We start from the raw sequence: 22960 nt of genomic DNA on the forward strand, positions 1-22960 counted from the left end.
GATACACATACTGGTAACCTACTTTTAAAAAACTTTTATTTTAGAATACTTTTAGGTAAACAGAAAAGTTACCAAGACAGTATAGCTTTACCTAGCTTCTCCTAATGTTGACATCTTGAACAACCAAGGTCTGTTTTCCAAACTAAGAAATTAACATTGATACAATATTATTAATTGGTAACCCGTTTTTATTGTATGACATGTATTAAGCACTTCTGTAAATACTCATATACTCTTTGGAAGCACGATTTTAATCACAAACTGTGCATGTTCTGAAGTTTTCAAAAATTATTCCCCCGTTTTTGACCCTTCTTCTCTCTTTCTTTATTATAAATAACACTGATGAATATTGAAATAGGTAATTCTTTTCATAGATCATTAATTATTTCCTTGGGTAGAAGTCTCAGAAATGAACATGAGGTTGAAATATCTCATTTTCAAGGATGTTGAGCCATATTGCTGAATTACCCCACAAAAATACAGATTTACTGGTCTTTCTTTTGTATCTAGGTATATGAATTGATATTTAGCTCAAAGCCAAAATATGCGTAACAAATATTGGCTCCCAGTTCACGGGCATTTTTCACACAATGTAGAGTTGTAGAAATAAAAGCCTTGGGGCCACCCAAGTTTGAATCCCATAATGCCATTTCTGTAAATCATGATCTCTTTGAGCTCCATTCTCTTTATCTAAAAAATCAGTTGATATCTTATTATACCTTGTAGTACTGTGAAGATTAAATGCATGAAATAAAGGTGAAAATGCTTCAGAGTCCCTGGTACATAAATGCTCAACAAATGTTAGTTTCCCTGTTCTTTTATTTCCTTCCTGAATCCCCTAGATTCAGAAATTCTGAAAAGTTGAGTTATACATATGAAAAGTGTATCTTTATATTTTCTATCTTGTGCTTGTTCAGGAACCTTTGAAAAGGAGGTTAAAGTCTTAAGAAAGAAACTCTTAGACTCCATTATAAATAAAACAAGCACTGTGTGTTTATCAGGAAGTCCTCATTAGGTGGCAGTCCAAGCAATTCTGATTGGAAGTTGTATTTGTAATTTGAAGACCAAGACCTCTTAATCAAGAACCTTTGATTCAGTTTGGTTAATCTTGTTTTTATTCATTATCTCACATAACAAGCACAGAGAAAGACTAGCTTTGGGCTCAGTACAATCAGTAACTCAGTGTCATCAGGAAATAGGTCCTTTCCATCTCTTTGCATATTCATTATGTAAGCTTAACTGTAAGACAGTCCCTTCTGTGTAAAAAGAAGGCTAGTGCAGTGCCAAGCATCACATTGGACACAGCGTTCTAGAGAGATGGAAGAGGGTCTTCTGCTGCAGCTCCTGATCTCTGCCCTGCGGCCCCTTAAAAGACCTCCCTCTCTTCTCGTTTCCTGCTCCAGGGTTTTAATGCCCTTTAAGACCCAAAAGGATTAATCCTTGCATGTGAGCACTTACCAGTCACACAGGAGGAAGGACAAGCCTATAAATGAAGTATTGGCTTTTCCATTAAAGAGGCTGGGAAGAGTGGGTATTGGAAGGTCACCAACAAAACATAACTGATAGAGAAACATAACTGAATAAGCAAATTCAGTTTACCCTTTTAAGGGACCTCCTATGTGCTCTCAAACTGATTTTATCACTGTGAAAGGTAGAAAAAGAGGAAATAGGAATATTACCATTATTGATAACAACTGAGATCTGTACACATTTGAGTTTAAAAACATGTAGCGTATACATTATTTCAGTTAATTCTAGGGGCCAAACTCTAAGAGAGTCAACGTTGGCATCCCCATTTGGGTGGCAAGACTCAGGGGGATGAAATAATTTCTTTTGAACTACGCAGCCAGGAAGTGACCAGACCAGAACTCAAGCCCAGGTCTCCTAGCTGCCAATGTTCATTGTTTCTGTGACCCCATGCTACCTTTAGAAAAACAGAAGTTGATTAAAAGTTGTAGAAGGGTCTATGGAGTGTGAAAATTGTGAGGTAAAGATTTTGTGTGCTGTAGTGGTGGAGAAGGACTGAGTCCCAGAAATTGTCTTCGAGAAGATTTTGAGTTATGTCCCAAAATAAAACTCTAAGAGTGTTTGCAAAAGGAGATAATTAAGAGGGAGTAGTGGCTCTTCTTTAATTATCTCTGGAGATGGTTTCACCGGGACTAGATGGCATAAAGTGCTTCAGAACCAGTCCCATTCCCACAGATGGCAGTGGGATGAAGGAATATTGTAGGTAAAGCTCTCCTCCACAGTGTCCGAAGAGCTTATCAGTAATTACATCAGCCAGTGGTCAGATGGAGCAAATGTGCCTGCCGCCCCCTAGTGGTCCTCCTTTTAGAGTACAGGTTTACCCAAGTTCTGTTCATTAGTGAATCCTTGATCCAACCCAATACTATTGCATACCCCCATTTCATGTAAGTCTTCATCTCCTGATTTCTTTTTAATTGGGAAGAGTGAATATCTGTATATATCCCTCATGTCCTAAAAGCAAAGTCATCTGTTTGTTCAGCATCAAAAATAAATAAATAAATAAATAAATAAAACAATTTTATTTTTCATTCAAAATATACATATTTCAATCAAGAGGCACATTTTCACTATTGGGCATTTACCCCAAAGATAGTGAATTTAGTGAAAAGAAGGGCCATCTGTACCCCAAAGTTCATAGCAGCAGTGGCCACAGTCGCCAAACTGTGGAAAGAACCAAGATGCCCTTCAACAGATGAATGGATAAAGAAGATATGGTCCATATATACAATGGAGTATATTGCCTCCGTCAGAAAGGATGAATACCCAACTTTTGTATCAACATGGATGGGACTGGAAGAGATTATGCTGAGTGAAATAAGTCAAGCAGAGAGAGTCAATTATCATATGGTTTCACTTACTTGTGGAGCATTAAGGAATAACATGGAGGACATTGGGAGGTGGAGAGAAGTGAGTTGGGGAAAATCAGAGGGGGAGATAAACCATGAGAGATTGTGGACTCTGAAAAACAAACTGAGGGTTTTGGAGGAGAGAGGGGTGGGGGCTTGGGTGAGCCTGGTGGTGGATATTAAGGAGGGCACGTATTGCATGGAGCACTGGGTGTGGTTCATAAACAATGAATTCTGGAACACACACACACACACATAAAATTTTTTAAAAAAGAGGCACATTTCAGTGAGTATTTACTTACTGCCCAGTATGTGCCGGAAGAGTATTAGAACCTGGGGGCACATTCGTGAACAAGCAGAAAAAGCAGTCCTCAAGGAGAGTATATTCTAATGGAGAGGGGCAGAAATAAATAAGGAAGAGGTGATTTTATATTGTGGTAAATTCCATGAAGGTAATTAACAAAATGGTGTTGATCAACAGTAGTCATGGAAGACCCTCTGAAGTAAGAGTGGGCTGAAATCTAGAACTTTCTTTGTGAACCACCTGGAGAAAAGCAGTTCAGGCAGAGGGAATACAGTTTAAAAGTCTCTTACATGGTAGAAGGTTTGGCCACATTCCCGACCATAGAAGAAGCCAGATAAGAAGAGTCACAGAGAGAAGAAGAGATTAACATGTGGGAAAATTCGAGTGATGGGTCCTAGAGGGTTCGAATTTATTTTAAATGCAATGAGGCAAAAGGAGTTTTAAGTAAGGAAGTGACATCTGATTAGTAGGAAAGAATAGTTAGAGTCGAAAAACCAAGACATCCTCCCTGATACAAAGTACTCCCAAGCAATAGGTATCAGATCTATGTAGGAGTTATAACTGATAGGTTTACCATCTGCTGTTGAGTCTCATGTGGGACTAGTTTACTTATCTTTAAATGAGGGCAGAGCTTTGGATACAGGAATCTCCTCTCTATTCTGTTTCACTTTTTTTTTTAATTTTTAAAAAAGATTTTATTTATTTATTTGACAGAGATCACAAGTAGGCAGAGAGGCAGGCAGAGAGAGAGGAAGGGAAGCAGGCTACCTGCTGAGCAGAGAGCCCGATGTCGGGCTCGATCCCAGGATCCTGAGATCAGGACCTGAGCCAAAAGCAGAGGCTTTAACCCACTGAGCCACCCAGGCGCCCCTATTCTGTTTTACTTCTAAGTATTAATAGAAGAAAAGCCTTTATCTTGATATGGAATCTTCCTGTTTGTAACAGTGCACTTCTTGCATGAGATGACTGGTGATTGCTTGTATGTCCATGTTTCCCTGCCTGTTGGTCAAAGGTCAAAGTGCAGAGGAAGAGCCCACAAATCCAAAGAGAAACAAACAAACGAACAAAACTATAAAATCACAAATATTAATGCCAGTTTTTAAAAATGCTTTCATTTAGAGAGGGGAGAATTAATTAATGAGAATTTAGTATTCCAGGATGGCAAGATTTGTTGGAGACATTGGGGCATGGTGGTGATGGCGTTGCTAGAAAGCGAGTAAAATAATAGTGATACTACTTTTAACAATAACAATGGAAGGGATAATGCAATTGAAGAATGTGAGGTTTGTTTAAAGAGTTGGAGATAGCAAAGGAAATGGAAAATGTCCACTCCAAGTCCAGTACTCTGTGAGTATACGTCCCCCACCCCGTTTTTTGTTTTTTGATTTTTTCAGATTCACAATACCTGACTTGCCGAATGCAGAACTGCACAGAGGCCAACAGAAATAAACCTTTCCCAGGCTACATTGACCCAGACTCTTTGATTGTCCAGGATGATTACGTGTTTGTTCAGGTATGAAAGATCACTTCGGCTGATTGTCTCAGACATTTCTCTTTCCTGCTTCTGTCCTAATGCAGCCTCCTTTGCCTGCGTATACTCCCTTAAGAGTGAAAATGGGGAAAAAAAAATCATTATCTTTTTGACAAAAGGAACATTACCAAGGGTCGAAGCTTCTATGCTAACGGAATATTAATTAGCTCCTTTGGGCAATGTCTGGAGGACCTTATCAATATGGAGTCATGGAGGCCCTGGGTAGTGTACGAAGGTTGTCTCCGAATGATGCACACTTCTGTTCACCCCCCTCCTCTGCCTTCATGGGCTTGAGCGGATATGTTAGTCTCTTCCTATCCGAATAGTCAGCCAATCAGCCTGTTTCCCAGTAGTCACCTTAAAAATAGAGAAACAGATGGGAACAGAAAGCTGGGGGGTAGCGGGAAGTGGTGGGAGGCAGAGGTGAGGTGCAGAGTAATCAGCCATTATTGTCATGCTCTGACTGTGATTAGGATAAGAATTAGATGAGATGAGATGTGCCCAGCCAGGATTTTCACCCCTGAAGAGAGTGGCAAACCTTTTGTGATTGAGTGGTTAGAAGAGACAGGGAGCAAGTATGCTTTGCTTCTTTGCAGCATTTAAGGAAAATTCTAGGCTTATTTCGATAAATCTTCAGTTCCTAGTTAAGTTAAGACAGACTTCATGTATTGCTTCCCATACTAAGAGTGGAAAGGTATAATTGCTAAATAGTTTATATCTGCATAGGTTATATATCAAATATGTATGTTTTTATATTTACTTTATTTATACACACATACTATATATACATAGACACACACGATTTCCCTATGATTGAGACACATTCTAAATACTGTTGTGTATATTTGGAGAAGAAATCTTAAATCAGAATATTCAATCCCATGTTTTGAGGAAGCAGATGTTCAAAATACCCAACATCAGCCTATGTATGTACTCTTAAAATGTTTCACAAATGACTACACACACACACACATACACACACACACACACATCAGTTTTCCTTAGGGAAGTGAGTAATGAGTACTCTGGTAACTTCAACATCAAATTATCAAGTGACATTAAAATGGTTACATGTGTTGGTTCGATCTATAATTCATTTCCCTATCACTGTTTCTCCCAGGAACCTTTTCTGCTTTCTAATAGTGGTTTATAATCCATATATAACTGATAAATGGGACTCACTTCTGCATTTAGAGTGTCATATATTTTGTACCCGTGCCACTGTGAACATGGTCCTGTAACCCGTCACGAGGACTGCAAGGTGATCTGGCCCCATGATGGGGAAGTGATAACTTCTGGCCGCTATTTTATGTGTCTGGAGGACATCCGCCCAGAGTATGTGTTGACCTAGTCTGAGTATGCACACCCCAGCTGATAGCCCAAGTCCAGATATTTATATGGATTAAGAGCAGGTAAACCAGCTCACAGAAACAGAGAGTTATGGTGGTTGCCAGGGATTGGGAGGTGGGGACATGTGAATCAAAGGGGACACATTTCCAACTGCTAAATGAAGAACTTCTGGGGATCTAACATATAGCATAGTGACTATAATTAACAACACTGTATTATAGACATGACAGTTGTCAAGAGAGTAGATTTTTAAAGATATCGCCACATACAGAATGTCATAATTAAGTGAGGGGCTAGAGGTGGTCATCATTCTGCCGTATACACATGCATCAAATCGTCACAAATCGTCTCTTAAACTCACATATGTTGTATGTGAATAATATCTCAATAAACCTGGGAAACAAGAGTGGCTGCAGTGGAGAGAGATTGGCATGGAGCCCTTGATACTCCAGCGCTCATGCTGGAGTAGAGACCACACCCCTTCCTGACCTCCCTGGCATCCACAGGGTTCACTGGGCTGTGTGTGCCGGACAGACTTGGAGGAGGTAGCTCCCCGTTCTCTTACAGGAGAGAGAGCTCTATAGTGATTTTGGACCACGACCTTGGCCAGGTTTTGTCTAATGGGTCAGCAGCACTGTTGTACCTGAGACCTACTCAGAGGCCTCAGTGTGATGGCATCAGATGGCATTCAGTGCTCAGAGGAGAGAGGCTCCCGCTCTGGCACTGTCTGACCCAGGCCGTTAACTTCCGGTACAACATGGGGACCTGTCTCCTCCCCAGTGGTCTTGGGCTAGGCAGCTGGGGATTCCTGATGGACATGAAGCTAATATACTCTGAGGCTTGTGTCATTAAGAAAAAGGAGAAGGGGAGAAAGAGAAGAAAGAAACTGAAAATGTTTCCTGTCTCCTGAGCTACAGTGCAAATTGAAGAATTATATTTTCATGCAGTGGGTTTAGCTTGGGCCTCAGACCAACTCACATACACGGTATGAGTTGTTTTTGATTGGAACTCTAGTTCTTTACATTTGTCCACAATAGTCATTCACACTGTTGGGTTGGTGGCTAGCCCCTGCCATTCATGGCTCTTTTTCTATGGCCTGTAACTGTTGTAATAGCTCCTCTTACTTTTGTGTTTATGATCCAGCTGACATCAGGAGGACGGCCACATTACTACGTGTCCTACCGAAGGAATGCATTTGCCCAGATGAAGCTGCCCAAATATGCTTTGCCCAAGGTATGACCTGAATGGATCTCTTCATTTCAGTATTTTCTCCCATTCCCATATTCTCGCCTGCACCCCTTTCCCAAGGACTCTTATATTCATTTATCTCTTCTTATCCCCCATGACTGTTTTTCAACTACTCTTTCTCTCTCTCTGATTCTTGCTGTAGGAGCATCTGAATAGATTGTCAACTGATTTGCATTTGATTTTCAGTACTAAAAATTTTTGAGCCATATATGTGGGTATTCTAGCAAGACAGAAAGTAGGCTTTGGATCCATGTCATACCAGTACAACATTTTATTGTTGTTAATTATTGAGAGGCGGTGCATCTATATGGCACTCAACCTTTACATTGTCTCTCAGTGGCACTTATGACACTGGTTGTCTTTAGAGTTCTGAGGCATAGCTAATTTTTTGGACTTCCCCCAAAGACATACTCCTTTGAAAATAAGGACAGACAAAAGTTTAAGAAAGACCCTCTTAACTGCTGACATCGCTGGGCTATCTTTCCAGAAACTCTGAACAACTGCGTTAATATGGAGCACCACCTAGTGGAGGACAGAGTGACTCGGGAGCATAAAGCTGTGTGGATTTGTGGTCTGAAATAGTTAATGTATTATGCCTTGATCTTAAAGCAAGGGAGGTATGTGTGGCTGTAGGAGGGGGACAGTGTAGGTTTAAATGTAGTTGCATCTTAGCTTTGAAACCTTTGGTTTGGACAAAGAACATAGGGAACTTTTTTTGATTGAGTGTTGATGACTCTTTACATTGTGTTTTTATCCACAACTTTGTAGTATGCCGTCCTGGACCAACACCAGCTAGCTTCCAAGAATTCAGGTGACAGAGCACAAGGACATCACAGGTCTCAGTAGCCAGTTGCTCTAGCCTTTCCAGGCAGAATTCTCTTTCTTGGCCGTCCCTCTGCCCCTAAGCATAACAGTATAGTAAGGTAGGCTGAGACACTGGCCCACTCGGGATAATAACACACATTAAATTGCACTGTTGACTCCAAAGAACAATGTCCATGTCCGTAGTTATTATTTCCAGCTGCTAAGAGGTTAATGACGGTGGTAATTGTCCAGAACTACATACCTGTGACTGCATACATTGAAGTGCTCCCTGCCCTTGATTCAGCTTTAAGTGTTTTCCAAAAAGACAAGCACAACAATTTGGAGTTGTGCCTTAGAGGAGAATTGAGTAAAGTCCATATGTAAAATTAAATCTGAGTGTTGTTAAAATTACCCTGGATTCTCTTTTAGGAAGGCCCATGAGGGATATGATCGTGTCTCCCCAGTAAGTCCAACAGAGCCACTTTGTTTTCTTTTTCCCCTTCGAGTGCTGAAATAAATGGCTATGTCTTTGATTGGCCAGCAAATGCAGTAGTTTAGCTTGCAAGATTTAAACCTTTAAAAATAAGATTTAAAGTCAATGCAGGGAGATGCTCTTGCTCAGGAGGCATGTGGGAATCAGGACCAAATCAGGAAACAGCAGATGTGAGTCACTCCTCTTGCATTCTCTCCTGGGAAAATACTCTGTGTGCGGAATAAGTCCCGGCCAAACCAAATGCTCTTTGCAGCTGAAGTGAGGCAAGCACTCAGGTCTCCTGAGTTCCCAGCTGGCATCCTTTGTATTATACTTTTCTTCTCTTGAAATAAATTAATAGCTTACTATTATAAGATAGCAGATCCCCCACAGATTTTGATATACTGGAGGACCATCAAAAGAAAAAGTCCCATGGACCCAAGGAGACCCATGGTCGTTTAAAACCAAAACCCACCTTTGGATCTATTGCTGGAGTTTAAGAAACACATCCTCTGCGTTGCTTGTTCAAGTTGACCCTTGCTCCCAATGACACCCAGCCAGTCTGGAAGGAAAAGTTGTCTTTTGAACCTGAATCTGCTGTCCCCTCCCCTGGCTACCTGAGATGAGCCCGCTCTATTCCTAGCCTCATCTAAGGTGCGAGGGTGAACACAATGATTAATTTCTCTTGTCCCTGGAAAAATAGGAGCCAGCACAGCAAATGAATGTATTATGTGGTCCAAGCAGGTGTTTATTATTTAAGACAATGAGTCGCCTCATTACAGTCCCATTACACCTTCAAAGAATAGCCCCGGCTTGGGTGCAGTGATCTGCCAGAAAGGCGCCCGTATTTCATGGCGTTCTATCAAAGCCAGGGCTGCCTTGGCTGGAAAGGAACAAAGCTTCATGCTCACCAAAGGAATCGAGACAAACCAGCACTTTCATGTTAAAATTTTCTGTAATCATCCATGGCATTGTATCAGCTCTTGAAAGACCATGGTTACCCTGAGCTGTGTTTAAAAAAAAATAATAATAATAATAATAATATAATGGTAACAGTGAGTGGAGAAGGGGATGGAGAGACTTTAATGTTGCTGCTGCTATTACAAGCATGAGGCCCCCCTGCAGACTGGGAGACATGGTGACGGTTTCCTTTAACTTACTTGGAGCTCATTCTGAGCTACTCAAGGGAGATGAATGAGGCAATACTTACGAAAGTGCTTTGAGCATTTTAGAGGACAGATACTCTATAAAAGCAAGGTAATATTATTATCAGTATGGATCTAGTTGTCTGTGTGGTGGGAGATGGATGGGATGGGGCGTGGGGGGGTATGGGGGTAGGCAGCAGGAGGCCCAGATCTGCCACTAACCTGCTTTGGACTGGCTTATCAATTTCTATTTCTCTGTGTTTTGTTTGTTTGTTCTTTTGTTTTTACATTTTTAAAATAAGGTAAATATTAACTCTGAATAAAATGTCCTCGGAGGTGCCTCTCGAAAATTTGGTTCTATGACCAAAGAAGCTTAAGAAAAAAATAAACTCCATTCTATGCCCCTTGCCTCGAGAGTAGCGGTAGGTCACTGGTGTCGAAAGCTCTAGGATGTCCTGTTAAAAAAAACAAACAAACAAACAAAAAAACACATATAATTCAGCATTAATCAAAACACTTTTCAGAGGTATCCATTAAAAAAAAAGTTTATTAGAGTCCATCAATGCTGGTGTCCTATGGAACAGATTTTGGGAAACACTCTAGCAGAAGATCTCAAAGGTCACTTCTTGTTCTGAAATTTTGTGTCTCAGTAAAAGTATTGAACATAAAGTGCCACTTTATGTAGAAAGAGCCTATTCTTCTGATAGAGGAGAATGTAGACAAGAAAAGAAAGATGACATTTAAATATGTCAGATCTTTCTATTAAGATATCTGAGACCAACTTTTTTTTTTTTTTAATTCTCTTCAATGTAATTGGATTATATGGAGAGAGAAAGATCTGATCTTGGCCGCTATCTAGAGATGGCCCTTTGAATCTGATGTTACTCAACTAGTTCTCTTGGTGACCTTGAAGCACTGTGTTTTAGTTGTGAATCTACAAAATAAAGATTTGCATGAGTTGGGATGATATAGTTGATGTATCTAGCCCCTCGCATTTATTATCAAGATATCTGTGATGACCCAGACTTCAGAGGTTCCCCAGTGCACAAATTCACTCCCAAGGCACAGAGGTGGGTAGTAATTACGTGAGGGTCAGATCTGTGCTTAAGTGTTTTAACTTGAATTCAGGGAAGATGCTGCATCCTGCTAATGAGGGAGTGTGAATTGGGAGTAGTTATGTAAGGCTTCCAAATGGCTAAATAAGGATTTGGGAGGGCAAAGGACAAGGAAGTGGGGAGCCATAGAATGTTTGGCCTTCAGTGGTTGAATGGCCCTTGGGCTAATTTCCATAGCTAATCCCCTCCATTAGAAAGAAGCAAAATTAAAAAAAAAAAAAAGCAAGCACTTTTTATTAAGTATACTAGTTAGCCCCCGAACATTTGCAGCAAACAGAAAGGCCAAATCAACCTTGCTTCATCAGCAAAGGGGATTTAAGCACTTGCGTAACTGAAAATAGCTAGCGTACGTGGGACAGATGCTATGTGTCAGGCACTGTTCTAAGTGCTTAGCACTTAGTAGCCGATGTAATTCTCACAACTCCAGGGAGGGCATATTAAAATCTCTGTTCTGTAGGTAGAAATTCTCAGGCACAGAGTTTGGTTTACACAGCTAAGTTACAGAGGGAGGATCTGAACTCAAGTAGTTTTACTTCAAAGCCCATTCTTTTAACCATTTTGTTCTACTCTGCTAGAGTAGATCCTCTCTAACTGAAAGGTTTATAGATAGGGAAGGCTTCTTAGTTATCCACAGTCAAAGACTCAAAGACTTTCACACAATGTGGCCTCTCTCTCTTCCTTTTGAGCCTCTTTTCTTCAGGACTGGGTTCATCTCCTACCTTCCCTCCAAGATATGCCTCCATCAGATCTAGACTTTTTTTTTTTTTTTTTAAATTTCTGATAATCCCAGTGTCATTCTAGAATTGTGTCTTATTGACTTTGTGTTGCCTACCCATCACTGATCTAACCACTGTGGTCGGGGACATTGAATATTCTGAATGGTAGGTCAACAGGTCTTTTCTGGTGCTAAGGGTAAAAGAAAGTAACAAAGACTAAGTACAGGGAGGAAATTTGTCTGAGAGTGATAAGGGTGTTTTTCAAAGAACATCAACTCCAGTTATCAGAAGAAATGGAAATAGACATTTGGCTGGTATAAGCAATGGCCAACTTGCATACCAAACTTAAGTTTGCATTATTGATCCATATTGAATTGACCCACATTGAATTAATGGGATTCATTTTTGGCCTCCTGCTCTGTATTTTTTATATAAAAACATTACTAAACTCTAGAATATGACATGTGAGACCCAAGTAGGGGTGAGAAAGATGAAACTCTCTGGGTAAAGTCTTCTTCCTTCTGGGATCATCAGAGTTCACTGTGATCATGGTAAAGGAAGGAGAGACTCTTCCCTCTATGTTTAGAGAGGATCCAAGCTGAATTGCTAATCATTCGGTTGAAAGAACATGGGCATATATTCCAAGGAGAAATTTAGATTAGGAGTTAGGTAGAACTTTCTAGCACTGAAATTCTTACCAGAGAAGACTGGAATTTCTCTGAAGTTTTTCAAGGATGGAGGAAGATCCATCTGGGAAGATCTGAGTACTAAGCAACACAAGGCCAAGAATCTTTCCATACTGTTCTTCAGTCTTTTTGCTTATTTGTAATTCTGTTTTTTTGTTTTGTTTTGATTTTTGGTTTTTGAAAGTTGCACCACTTTTTGAAAGCTACGGCCTTTACTCAAGGCCGTAGACAGCTGCCAAGAGCTTATGCACAGAAGACATCACACCCTGGTCTGTGCCAGCCTCCCCTGAACATCCACTTCTCTGGAGTTCTGAATGGGGAAGAAAAGATTTGGAATTCCCACCCCAGGGACATCTGCTCCCTGCCTCCACATTACCTTTGCCTTTGTTTTTCCATCTAGGACTACCAGAGTCTGAAAGCAGGCTACTTCTTTCCTCTCTCAGTTCAGGTTTCCTGCTGAATTTCTCAGAGTTAAGGGTTTAGATAAACTGCTGAGTCCTTGAATAGTCATTGACGTGAAGATGAGTGCTTTGGGGTTCTCAGGTGACTGTTTTCCACAGCGGCTTCTGGGAGTTGCTGAGCCTTAGGGAGTGTTTGTCAAACTTTAATGTGCATATGAACTGCTCAGATTTTATTTAAATACAGATTTTTGATTCAACAAGTGAGGCCTGAGATTCTGTGTATCTGACAAGCTCGCAGGTGATGCCAACACTGGCAGCCCATGGACCATGCTGAGGGAAGCAGGGCTTGTCTATTTTCTCTCTGTCTCTCGAACTTTCCCTCATATTTGGCCCACATACATCTTCTGAACGTATACCATGTTTGTGCCTGGCAAGTATATCAGGATGATTGATTCTCCAAAGATATGCATATTTGAGAAAGTCTTCTTCAATTATCTAATGAGGTAATTAAATTATAAGCAAGCTACCAAGCAGCTCTCTGCCCTATTTTCACATGACCTTCCTGCCTAACCCCACAGATGACAAAGGAAATGGTTAACATTTGCCTAATTAATGATTACTTCACAAATATACAAAGGGAAAATTTTTATCTTCCATGACAGCGCCTAAGAGCCTATTCTGGCATCCTTCATGGGATTCCACTCTCTTCGGACACATGCCATGTTCACGTAGAAGCGTCTTCATCCTTCTTACTTCTCTGTGTCTTTCTTCAGGACATGCATGTCATCAGCACGGATGAGAATCAAGTGTTTGCAGCGGTTCAAGAATGGAACCAAAATGACACCTACAACCTCTATATCTCAGACACCCGTGGGGTCTATTTTACACTGGCCTTGGAGAACGTTCAGAGCAGCAGGGGTCCAGAGGGCAACATCATGATCGACCTCTATGAGGTATGTCACAAGGCATGTGTCGTCTTGAGCCCCTGCAGTGCCTGGGCCAGGGGGTGAGGGCCCACGGTTGGCTGTTGCCTCCATCATTTTAATTCCTAGTTCCTTACATGGCCTCATTTCGCTTGGGAGAGGGGAGGATTTGTAGAACATTTTTACTGGTTAATTTGCATTCCATCCAACACCTCTCTAGGAATCCTTTCTTGGTGAAGTCCACAGTCCATGAAGTCTCAGGGGCCCTGGAGAGAGTATCTGGGGAAGCAGTCAAACAGTTGAAAGGTTTGAACAAGAATGATCCTAATATGAAATTTGAAAATAATGTTGAAGGGCAAACAAGGTGTCGGAGTTTGAGCAGAGGGGCAGTGGGCATCCTCCTTTTCTCTCTGAAGAGCTAACGAGGGGGATATCTTTGTGTTGAACTAGAAGATACACCCATTGGACCTGAATATCTTTCTGACCTGGTAACTTCCACTATTTGTCATCTCCTCAAGGACCAGTGAGTGAGACAAAGTGATAGATAAGTCTTTCTCTCCTACATGGGAAGGGGGGAGGCAGAGACAAAAAATAAATAGAGTTTGCCTCATTTCCCTAAAACAATTCTGGCCCTTTGTTTCTCAAAATGATTAGGGCACAAAAGAAAATCCTATATGTTCAGTCATTTAGCTTTCATAACAAATAATAACACTTGAATGATGTTGAAAACATGGCTAGGTAGAAAGCATGCTGCTATTTGGGGATGGATTTTAGCCACTTGTCAGTCTACTTTTGCACCATGAGGATTTATAATGGGTTATAATGAGCTGTTGCAAAATGTATTCAGAATTTTGGAAGTACTCATTTACCTGTATCCTATCTGAAACAAAAAACAAAAAAAAAATCTGAAACCAATTCAAATATATATAGTCCTAATGATGCTGTCTTTTGATTGAGTACAAGTTCATAGAGTCAAGAGATTTGTTTGTATAATGAGAAGCAAGGGAATGATATCCAGTATATATCAAAGAAAGGAACCAATTTCATTTAACAGATTAAAACCTATCATTGTAATTCCTTTTAATGTTGTCTATCTCTGTATGTATAAAGCCACATTAATGAACTTATATACCCCATTCAGAGCCCAAACTAGCATGAGACATAGTGTGTATATATTTAGAAAAATGCACTGCAGACTTATTTACACATTCACAAGGTTTTTCCACTCTTTTCCTGCTTATGTTCCAGATAAATATAGTAGTATCATATATCTCAGCCTCGAACGGAATATGTATTCTGGAAAACATTTACATATCCTGGTGATTTAGTTTCAAATTCATGTTGGATAAAATTGTGATTTAAAGTATAAATTTTGGAGCCAGGATGCCTGGATTTAAATCCTAGCTACACCACATGTATGAATTCTAGAGGAAAAGCCAAGAACTTCCAAGCCTCAGTTTTCTTATTTAAAATATGGAGCTATATACATGGTACCTACTTGATAGAATTTCTGGGGATTACTACGTTAATCTTCTTACTGTATATACTATGAACAGTGCAAAAAATCTATCAATGCTCAACAAATTATAGATAACATAACTAATATTACATTCCAATGAGATTAAGCCCCCATACGATGTTCTATTCTTACAGTCTTAAAATCTGCCCACGTTGTTTAAATATCCAACACTTTTGGATCCTTGTTTCTTCCCATATTGCTCTTAGCACGGCCATAGGATGTTGCTTAACACCAACCAGTCATCTTCCTATAAACAAGTATAAATTGCCACATTTCTTTCCTTATTTATAAATGTCATGCAAACATTTAAATTGTAAGTGTGTTTTGTTGAAATGCCATGCATTTTCATGGCTGATTCCAGCACTTACCATGGAAATATCTAGCTTCAAGAGTCTGATAAGAAGTCAAAGCAGCTGTCTCAGATCCGTCACCCAGTTGGCTTCCCTGGCCTTGACTTTGTCCTTGTTCTCCCAAAAACATTTTCTCATTTTCGGGTTGCATTTTTCCCTTTCTGTTTAACTTCTCCCTCTTTTCAAGCATTGTGGAAGACTTTTTTTTTTTTTTTTTCTGGGATAAATTGTGTTTTCTGCCAAAACAGAGACCATTTTAATTGGTCCCTTGATGACGGAAAAGATGACAGATTTGGACAGGAATGCGTTCGCAATGTTTGGTTATTTACACCCGTTTTCATGAAGTGTTTTCTGAATTCAGATATTGCTAACAGGTATGCAACGAGAAGAGGAAACAGGGTGACTTCTGGACATGGCAGATCATTTCTTGGTTAATCCTTGTGTTTCCCTTTTGTGTCTCTCTCATGGTTGCCTGTCCATAGGGAAACTGCTGGCTCTTATTATCATCACTGTGAGCAGTGGTGTGACTGCGTTATGTAAAGGTGTTCTGCATCCTGGGGCCGGGGAGGAAGAGTCTTTGGTTTTATTAGCCTGACAGTTCGCAGAAACTTGAATTGAAATTGATGTAATCAGAATGGTGGTGCCGTATCTGCTGATTACCTAGATAGAAAGAATATTGGCTGACATGGAACCTGGCGCAAGTGTTTCTTAAATCTGATTGTTCTGGCTAGCAGGAAGCTGAAAGCCATCCAGCATGAATTTCCCAGTAGAATTGCGATGAACGATGAGTGCTTAGAGATAAATGAAAAGTAAGAAAATCCGTAAATGAATTAATAAGGAGCAGAGATGAGCGACATATGAAGTAGGGGTGACAAAGAATATATGGAGTGCACGGGTGCTCACATTTGGGGATGACTGAGGAGGATGGTGTGAGATTTTTGCTTGTATGTTTCTCCATGTCAACAACCTGCCATTCTTGTGTGTTCTTTAAGGTATTTTAGAAGAGGCAAACTGGTAATGTGTAACAGTATGAGTCTGTGTATCAAGGATATGTACTGTTGATGAGTCTGTGTGGGAAATGCAAAAGGAAGCACATTTCTCTTAAATTCAATAATTTTGTTCACATACACACACTGGAACCTTATAATAAATGTGGCTCTCTCTGCCCTGGAGGTACATGTATGCATGTGATGACATAGGGAAATATTGGGGACAGAATTTTGGGTGACCATCTTCCATGGTTTAATCATTGAAATACCAGAATTTTCCTTCAGTGTCAGTTAACCACCATGAACCACACTCAGGAGAGTCATGGCTGGAAAGTTGGACACAGAGCAAAAAAGCTGAATAGTGATTTTTGTCAATGAAAGGTCATAATAACAACAGATAATATTCCAGGTGCCAGTATATGCCAGGCACTGTGTAAAGAACCTTCCATAATTATATTCATTCATTCCATATATTAACTTTATGATGCTGCGACTATCATTACTTCCACTTTAAACACAGGTAAATGGAGGCAGAAAATGCTATCATTTTTGCAAGATTACAAAGCTAGCTAAGTGGGAGAATTAGGATGTGAGTCCTAGAGTATGCAGAACTCTTAACAAACTATTTGTGTCTCTGGAAGGATTTGCACTTGTATTTGATTGTGGCCCAGCCATAACCCTTAGACTGAAAGTCATTGAAGGGTAGGTAAATAGTATTAGACTTTACCTAGAAGTAGAGGCAATCAGACAAGAAAAAGAAAACAGTCTTGGGAAAAAGCCAACAGAAGCAGAATCCACAAATCATAGCTCTGGACCTATTCACCAGCTTCTGACCCGGGTCCTGAGTCCGCAGTTATAGCTAAATTCAGTCAGTGCTGTCGTTGTGCCTCCCAGTTTTGTCCGGTGGATGTGTTTCCATAAGAGACACCTAGAAACAAGCGTCCTAAAATTCTGTCATCCCTGAATAGCACAAATGCCCCAGTGGCATCACGTGGGATGGGAAACAGAAGACAGCATGCCTGATGGCAGCCAGAGCAAAGGAGACAGGATGAATGTGTCTGAGACGTGTGATTCCTAGTGTTTTTGTCTGGTGTGGATGATGAGAGGGGGGTCTGACAGCTTTGGAAAATATCCTCCCTCCTCTGGGAAGGGATATTAATTAACGATGATGAAGAGCGCTTTGGCTTAATGGACAATGACAGTTCACCCCAGCCAAGTGGAAAGGGTCGTGTTGGGAGTGAAGCCACCTGGCTGGCAAATTTGGGATGCACAGAATGTGTGCATGACTGAGCACAGTGGGCAGCATGAGGAAGACATACCGACGAGCCGTGCTTGTTCGTTGGCACACACTGTGTCTTCTGCACAGAAGAGTGCCGCCTCTTTGAAAGAGAAAGCTCAACAGTTGTGCTGAAGCACTTAGACCTTGATTTCTTGGGGAAAGGTGCCTCTTACAATCCAGCGTGGGAGGTAGAGACGAAAAATGCTCTCCCTTCCCGGGCTTATTTCTTACAGGACAGAGAATGTGCTAATTATGCTTAAGGCTACTCTCTCCTTAGGAGAGGAGTGCTGCCTGGTCAAGTCAGTAGGGAAGAAAAGAAACTTGGGCATTTTGGTGGGGAGCAGGCTTCTTGATTGCAAAGTCACCCCTGGACTTTCTCCCTCTGAGTATATGTTTCTCCTGGCTGCAACCCTCTCTTTAGAGCAGAAAAATAGCCTATGTCCAAAGCGCAAAGCAATTACAGTCACAGATACATTCTCTTTCTTGCCACGCTTGTTGATTCATAATTTTTATTCTCTTCAGATTTTGACACCTTGGATTTGTAGTTGACGTCTGAGACCGAGAGGGCGGGAGGGGTCATCTCCCAATGGGCAGTAGAGTCAGAAACCAGCAGTAACTCTTGTTCACGGGTCTTCCCAGCTTAGCCTCTGTGTGGAGCCCGTGAATGAAAGATTGGGCTAGAAGAGAACCATCTAGAGGTGCCATCCAAAAAACCAAGGAAGTGGGCAGGTAGAGACATATCAGTGTGTTATCCAAGGGAGTGGGAGATAGCCTGTATGAACCAGGGGAGTGAGATAAGAAAAGGAAGGCAGAGCCCTGAAGCTATCACCTGGGGGCACAGTAAGTGTGCAGATGGGCTTTGTGGTGGCCTGAGGTTTGAGCTGTAGCACTTCTTATTTAAAGTCTAATCAAAATGGCGTTTTGGCTCCTAGGAGATCAGAGAAAAAGAAATAATAACTAATTACCTTTGAGACTTCCCGTATCACACTCCCCCTATGAGCCGCAAAGAAACATAAGTAGCTTCTCAACTCACTCAGCATTTTTGAGCAGAATTCAGAAAGGTAAGTAAGGTAACAGGTCTTTCCCCAAAGGAAGACAGAATCCGTGATGTGTGATGTGTCATTCCCACAGGAATATCCTCCTCAGAAACTGTGTTCACGGGAAGGCATGTCTTCATCGAGAATAGTACTTTTCCCCATCCTGTGCCATCCCTCAGCCCCACTCATGCCACACAAATAAACACATGCTATGAACACTGAGGTTGTCTGGCAACATAAACCTCTCCTCCCCATCCTGAATGGAACCCCAGACCTTATACACACATATGCACATACATACACACACAAGTACACACACAATCCGTATTTTGGGCACTGACACTGCTTCCTTAATTTCCAAAGTGATATCCAAAGTAAGAGGCTAGAGGTTCCGAGAAATAGAAGATGAAACCTCACAAAAGAGCCCCCTGAGGAAAGTGCCTTATGCCTAGAGGGGCACCAAAACACCCAGAAAGATGGACTTCTCATGCTTAGAGCAAAACGAGCAGTGGATGGTACGAGAATGGATGAGTGGATGGACCCCGAAATGCCGGGGTGACCATCTCGGCAGGGCAGACCAAAAAGGCAAGAAAAATAAAAAGACACAACAAATGGGATTTTCACAGATTAAGTGCCTTGGCCACAAGAAGAGAATAAGCAGACCCACTCCATCTCCATCCCCTGTTGTCATGGATTACCTCTGCTTTGGCAAGTTTTTATTCCTCAAGATAAACCGGAAGGCCAGGCTGCCAAAGATGAATTACAAAGCAGAGCTCTCCACTCAAGTGGCATTTGATAATGCCAAGCAATCAGGGGCCAATAAAGTCACCGCTTCTGCAAATCAAATGAACCTGTTCCTAAACACGTAGAACCCTGCTTTGACACTCTTGCCAAAAGAGGGCGAGGGCAGGAAGGAAAATGGGCAATGAAACTACAGGAATAGGTAATCATTTCATTCTCTCTCTACTTACTGTAACCTCGAGTGTCGAGTGGTTAAGGCAGCATTGTTTCTCATGGAGGAGGATGCTGCGGAGAGAAAACGAGCATGACTTGTGAAAATTCCGATTCATGAAATTTCATTTTTAAAGAACTGGGAGTTGAGTCATATTTAAATATGTAACAGCTTCTGGAACATATGCAAAACCAATATGGGGTTCCCTGGTGGGCCAGTCCTTATGGAGCTGGGATAGTGAGCAACTAACGACTATCGGTAATTAACATACCAGCGTCGGCTGGTGCCGTGCTCCTGGAATTTGTGCCTTCCACATTTGTCGAGGATCAACAATGCATAGGAAACTGTCTGCTTGCTGTCGATTGCCCCAAATGAGGCTTGTTTTCCTAAGTACTATTTATTTGCTTAACAAACTTGTGGTTCCAAAGGAATATGAAGTTGGCCCAACTCTAAATTATCCCATATGCCACACTGGCAGGTACAAACGAATGAGGTTTGACTGTGTCAGAAGCCGAGGTAAAATGTATGTAATCTGTTGCTCGAAACCCAGCCTCTTGCTGTTGAGAAATTCAGAGCTGTGTTTGTAAAAGCACATTGTAAGTCAGACGGATTTGAGTGTGAACTCCAGCTCTCTGTTATCATCAGCAGTTAAGTTTTGGCTACGTGTCGGTTTCTTCATCCGTAGGATCTGGGCCGTAGCTGTGAGGCAGGTTTGAAGTGAATAGAAGCAGTTCGGTGTATAAAGCGTTGCACAGAGTCCTGGGTGAATGGCACGGATTCGTGCTATTTTTTTTCCCTCTTCTGCTTAAAGATTTTCATATTCTCCTGTAAAGCGCCTGAGATAAGTGGGTTCAAATATGCTTGTTAGCTTGTCCGCTTACTCCCTGAGCTCCACAAAGCCACTCAGTCCAAGTTTCTGTTTTCCTTATCTTCAAAATGTGGCTGCTGGTAATTCTATCTCACGGTTCCTGTGAGCATTACATGGGATGACCTGTGCTGTTGCACACGTGCAGACCCTGCTGTCCCCGGCCCTCAGTCTTCCTGGGTTGTCATAATTCCAAATAGGGTATAATGGGTATGAATGCATTTAATACACTTGAAGGTGCTTGAAAAATATGGTGCACAACTCAGGATTCGTGATCACGTGGCTTTACCAACTTAACAATTTGAGTATTTTTCCTCAAGTGTATAAGAGAGAAGGCAATCATATTGTCAGAGCCAAGTAATTAAGAAGGACCATTTACAGTGGAAACAGGCATTATAGCAATGGAGGAGGGGATGACTTCACAACTTAGGGAAACCACTGCTGCTTTATGTTTAAAAGCTGTGTGTGTGTGTGTGTTTATATTTTTATTTTTATTTTATCAAAAGCTGTTCTCTATTGTTCAGTATATTTCAGTGGCTTAATAGAGCCATCTTTTTACAGACAAAAAAAAGGGGGGAAACAATAGCAGTTGGATCCTGAGCTTTAAACTGAACTTTGTCAATTGCCCCAGACTGTACATAGCTCAGTGACTTGGAGAGTTGTTAAGAGCATGGTCTGTGAAGCCATCAGTTCTGAGTTAAAATTCCAGGTCTGCAGCTTACTCTCTGTGTGACCTTAGGCAGCAAGACCGTGGACAAATCACTTTACCTGGATGAGACTGGGTTTCCTCATGTGTGAAAAAGAATAAGTTGTACTTAGCCAAAAGGATTGCTACAAAGATTAAATGAGAGCCAGTCTTTAAGACTATGGGTACTACGCCTAACATCAAATTAAAGTCGCCATATTTACATATCATATACCGAGCAGCAGAACTGAAAGCACCAGATTGTAACTCTAGGCAACTGCGAGCTACCACCAACCTACCTTAGAGGAAATAAGAAGCTTCTATCAAACTTAGACTACCACTGCCATACCATTAGGGGCAAAGATGCATTGCTCTTCTGTACCACAGTTCAGCGCGTCATTATACTTAAGCATTACTCCCCTTTCCCTCATCCTCACCCTCTCTTTTCTCCAGTGCTTCCGGCTGAATTTGACCGTCACTTCTTTTTTTAAAGTAAATAAATATATCCTATCTCAAATTGATGTATTTTTCAGCCATGTCAATTTTTCCCAGGTAGCAGGGATAAAGGGAATGTTCTTGGCTAACAAGAAGATTGACAACCAAGTGAAGACTTTCATCACGTACAACAAAGGCCGAGACTGGCGTTTGCTACAGGCACCGGACACGGATCTAAGGGGGGACCCTGTGCAGTGCTTACTGGTAGGTTTTCACATTGCAGAAGAATGTTCCGTACAGTGGAGGGCTGGAAGGGGATGTTATACAAGCAGATGAAGATGGTTCCAGGGCTCGTTGTTCAATCAATGAACAAAAAGGGACAGGGCTGGGTGTGAAGGCAGGGTGTGTGGAAAAGAGTCCCTGTGCTGATTTTTGTGTGGGTCCATGACATAAGAGGGCATGAGTGGGTTCCTTGCTGACATCAAGGATTCTGAGTTAGGACCAAAGGTCTGTGGAGGACCTCAAATTACAGTTTTAGGGAGAATGTGATAGTTTCCATGTATGGTGGGGATAGACACCCTTACTTTCCCATGAATGGCTTGTTATATAGCCAATGATGCATAAATTCAGCTGTAGAATTGATGAACTAAAGATTTTTGTAGATATGTTTTCCAGCAAAGGTGTTTAGTCATATTTTGAGGGGAGTTTATGCCTCAAACTAGGGTAAGAACCACTGATTTAAACCCTCATTGGTACCCTTTGTAATATGTTCAGTTCATCTGAGTCTCATTCCATAAAGCTGGGGTTGGTAAACTATATGGCCTGTTGGGCCAATATGGCCCACCACTTGTTTTTCTACATAAACCTTTACTAGAACTCAGTCTTGTTTAGTTACAGTCTGACTTGCCTTTGCTCTGTATGGCAGAATGGAGTACTCACGGCAGGGACTGTATGGTGTATAAAGCCTACAGCATTTATTATCTGGCTCTTAAAAAAAAAAAAGGTTTACTAATCCCTCCTCTGAAGTACGAATTTCTTTTAGTTGTCTACATTTGGACATTGAGTAGACAGATCAGCATGGTTGATATATATATATATATATATATTTGATTACATGACGGTGTCCAAGATGGGGATCGGGGCTGAGTCTTGACTTCAAGGAGTTTACAGTCACCTTGGGAGAGACTAGAATGATAAATAAGAGATTGTAGGGTCACATCTTACTCCTCATAGTAGCTCTGGTGGCGCCCTGTGCTGGACACATGAGTAAATAATGAATGC

At 41.2% G+C, this 22960-nt stretch overlaps 1 protein-coding gene across 4 annotated transcripts in view; it reads left to right on the forward strand.

Moving 5' to 3' along the window:
* Positions 1-22960, forward strand: part of SORCS1 (sortilin related VPS10 domain containing receptor 1) — a 497774-nt gene that overhangs the window by 374933 nt on the left and 99881 nt on the right. For all 4 annotated transcript variants that reach the window (XM_032880513.1, XM_032880527.1, XM_032880538.1 and 1 more), the window contains exons 7-10: positions 4572-4690; positions 7202-7291; positions 13419-13598; positions 21797-21943. In XM_032880513.1, the coding sequence (XP_032736404.1) occupies positions 4572-4690; positions 7202-7291; positions 13419-13598; positions 21797-21943 (536 nt within the window). The remainder of the gene's footprint in view (positions 1-4571; positions 4691-7201; positions 7292-13418; positions 13599-21796; positions 21944-22960) is intronic.

The sequence above is a fragment of the Lontra canadensis genome, unplaced genomic scaffold (assembly GCF_010015895.1).
Source record: "Lontra canadensis isolate GAN:19392208 unplaced genomic scaffold, GSC_riverotter_1.0 scaffold3, whole genome shotgun sequence".
NCBI lineage: Eukaryota > Metazoa > Chordata > Mammalia > Carnivora > Mustelidae > Lontra > Lontra canadensis.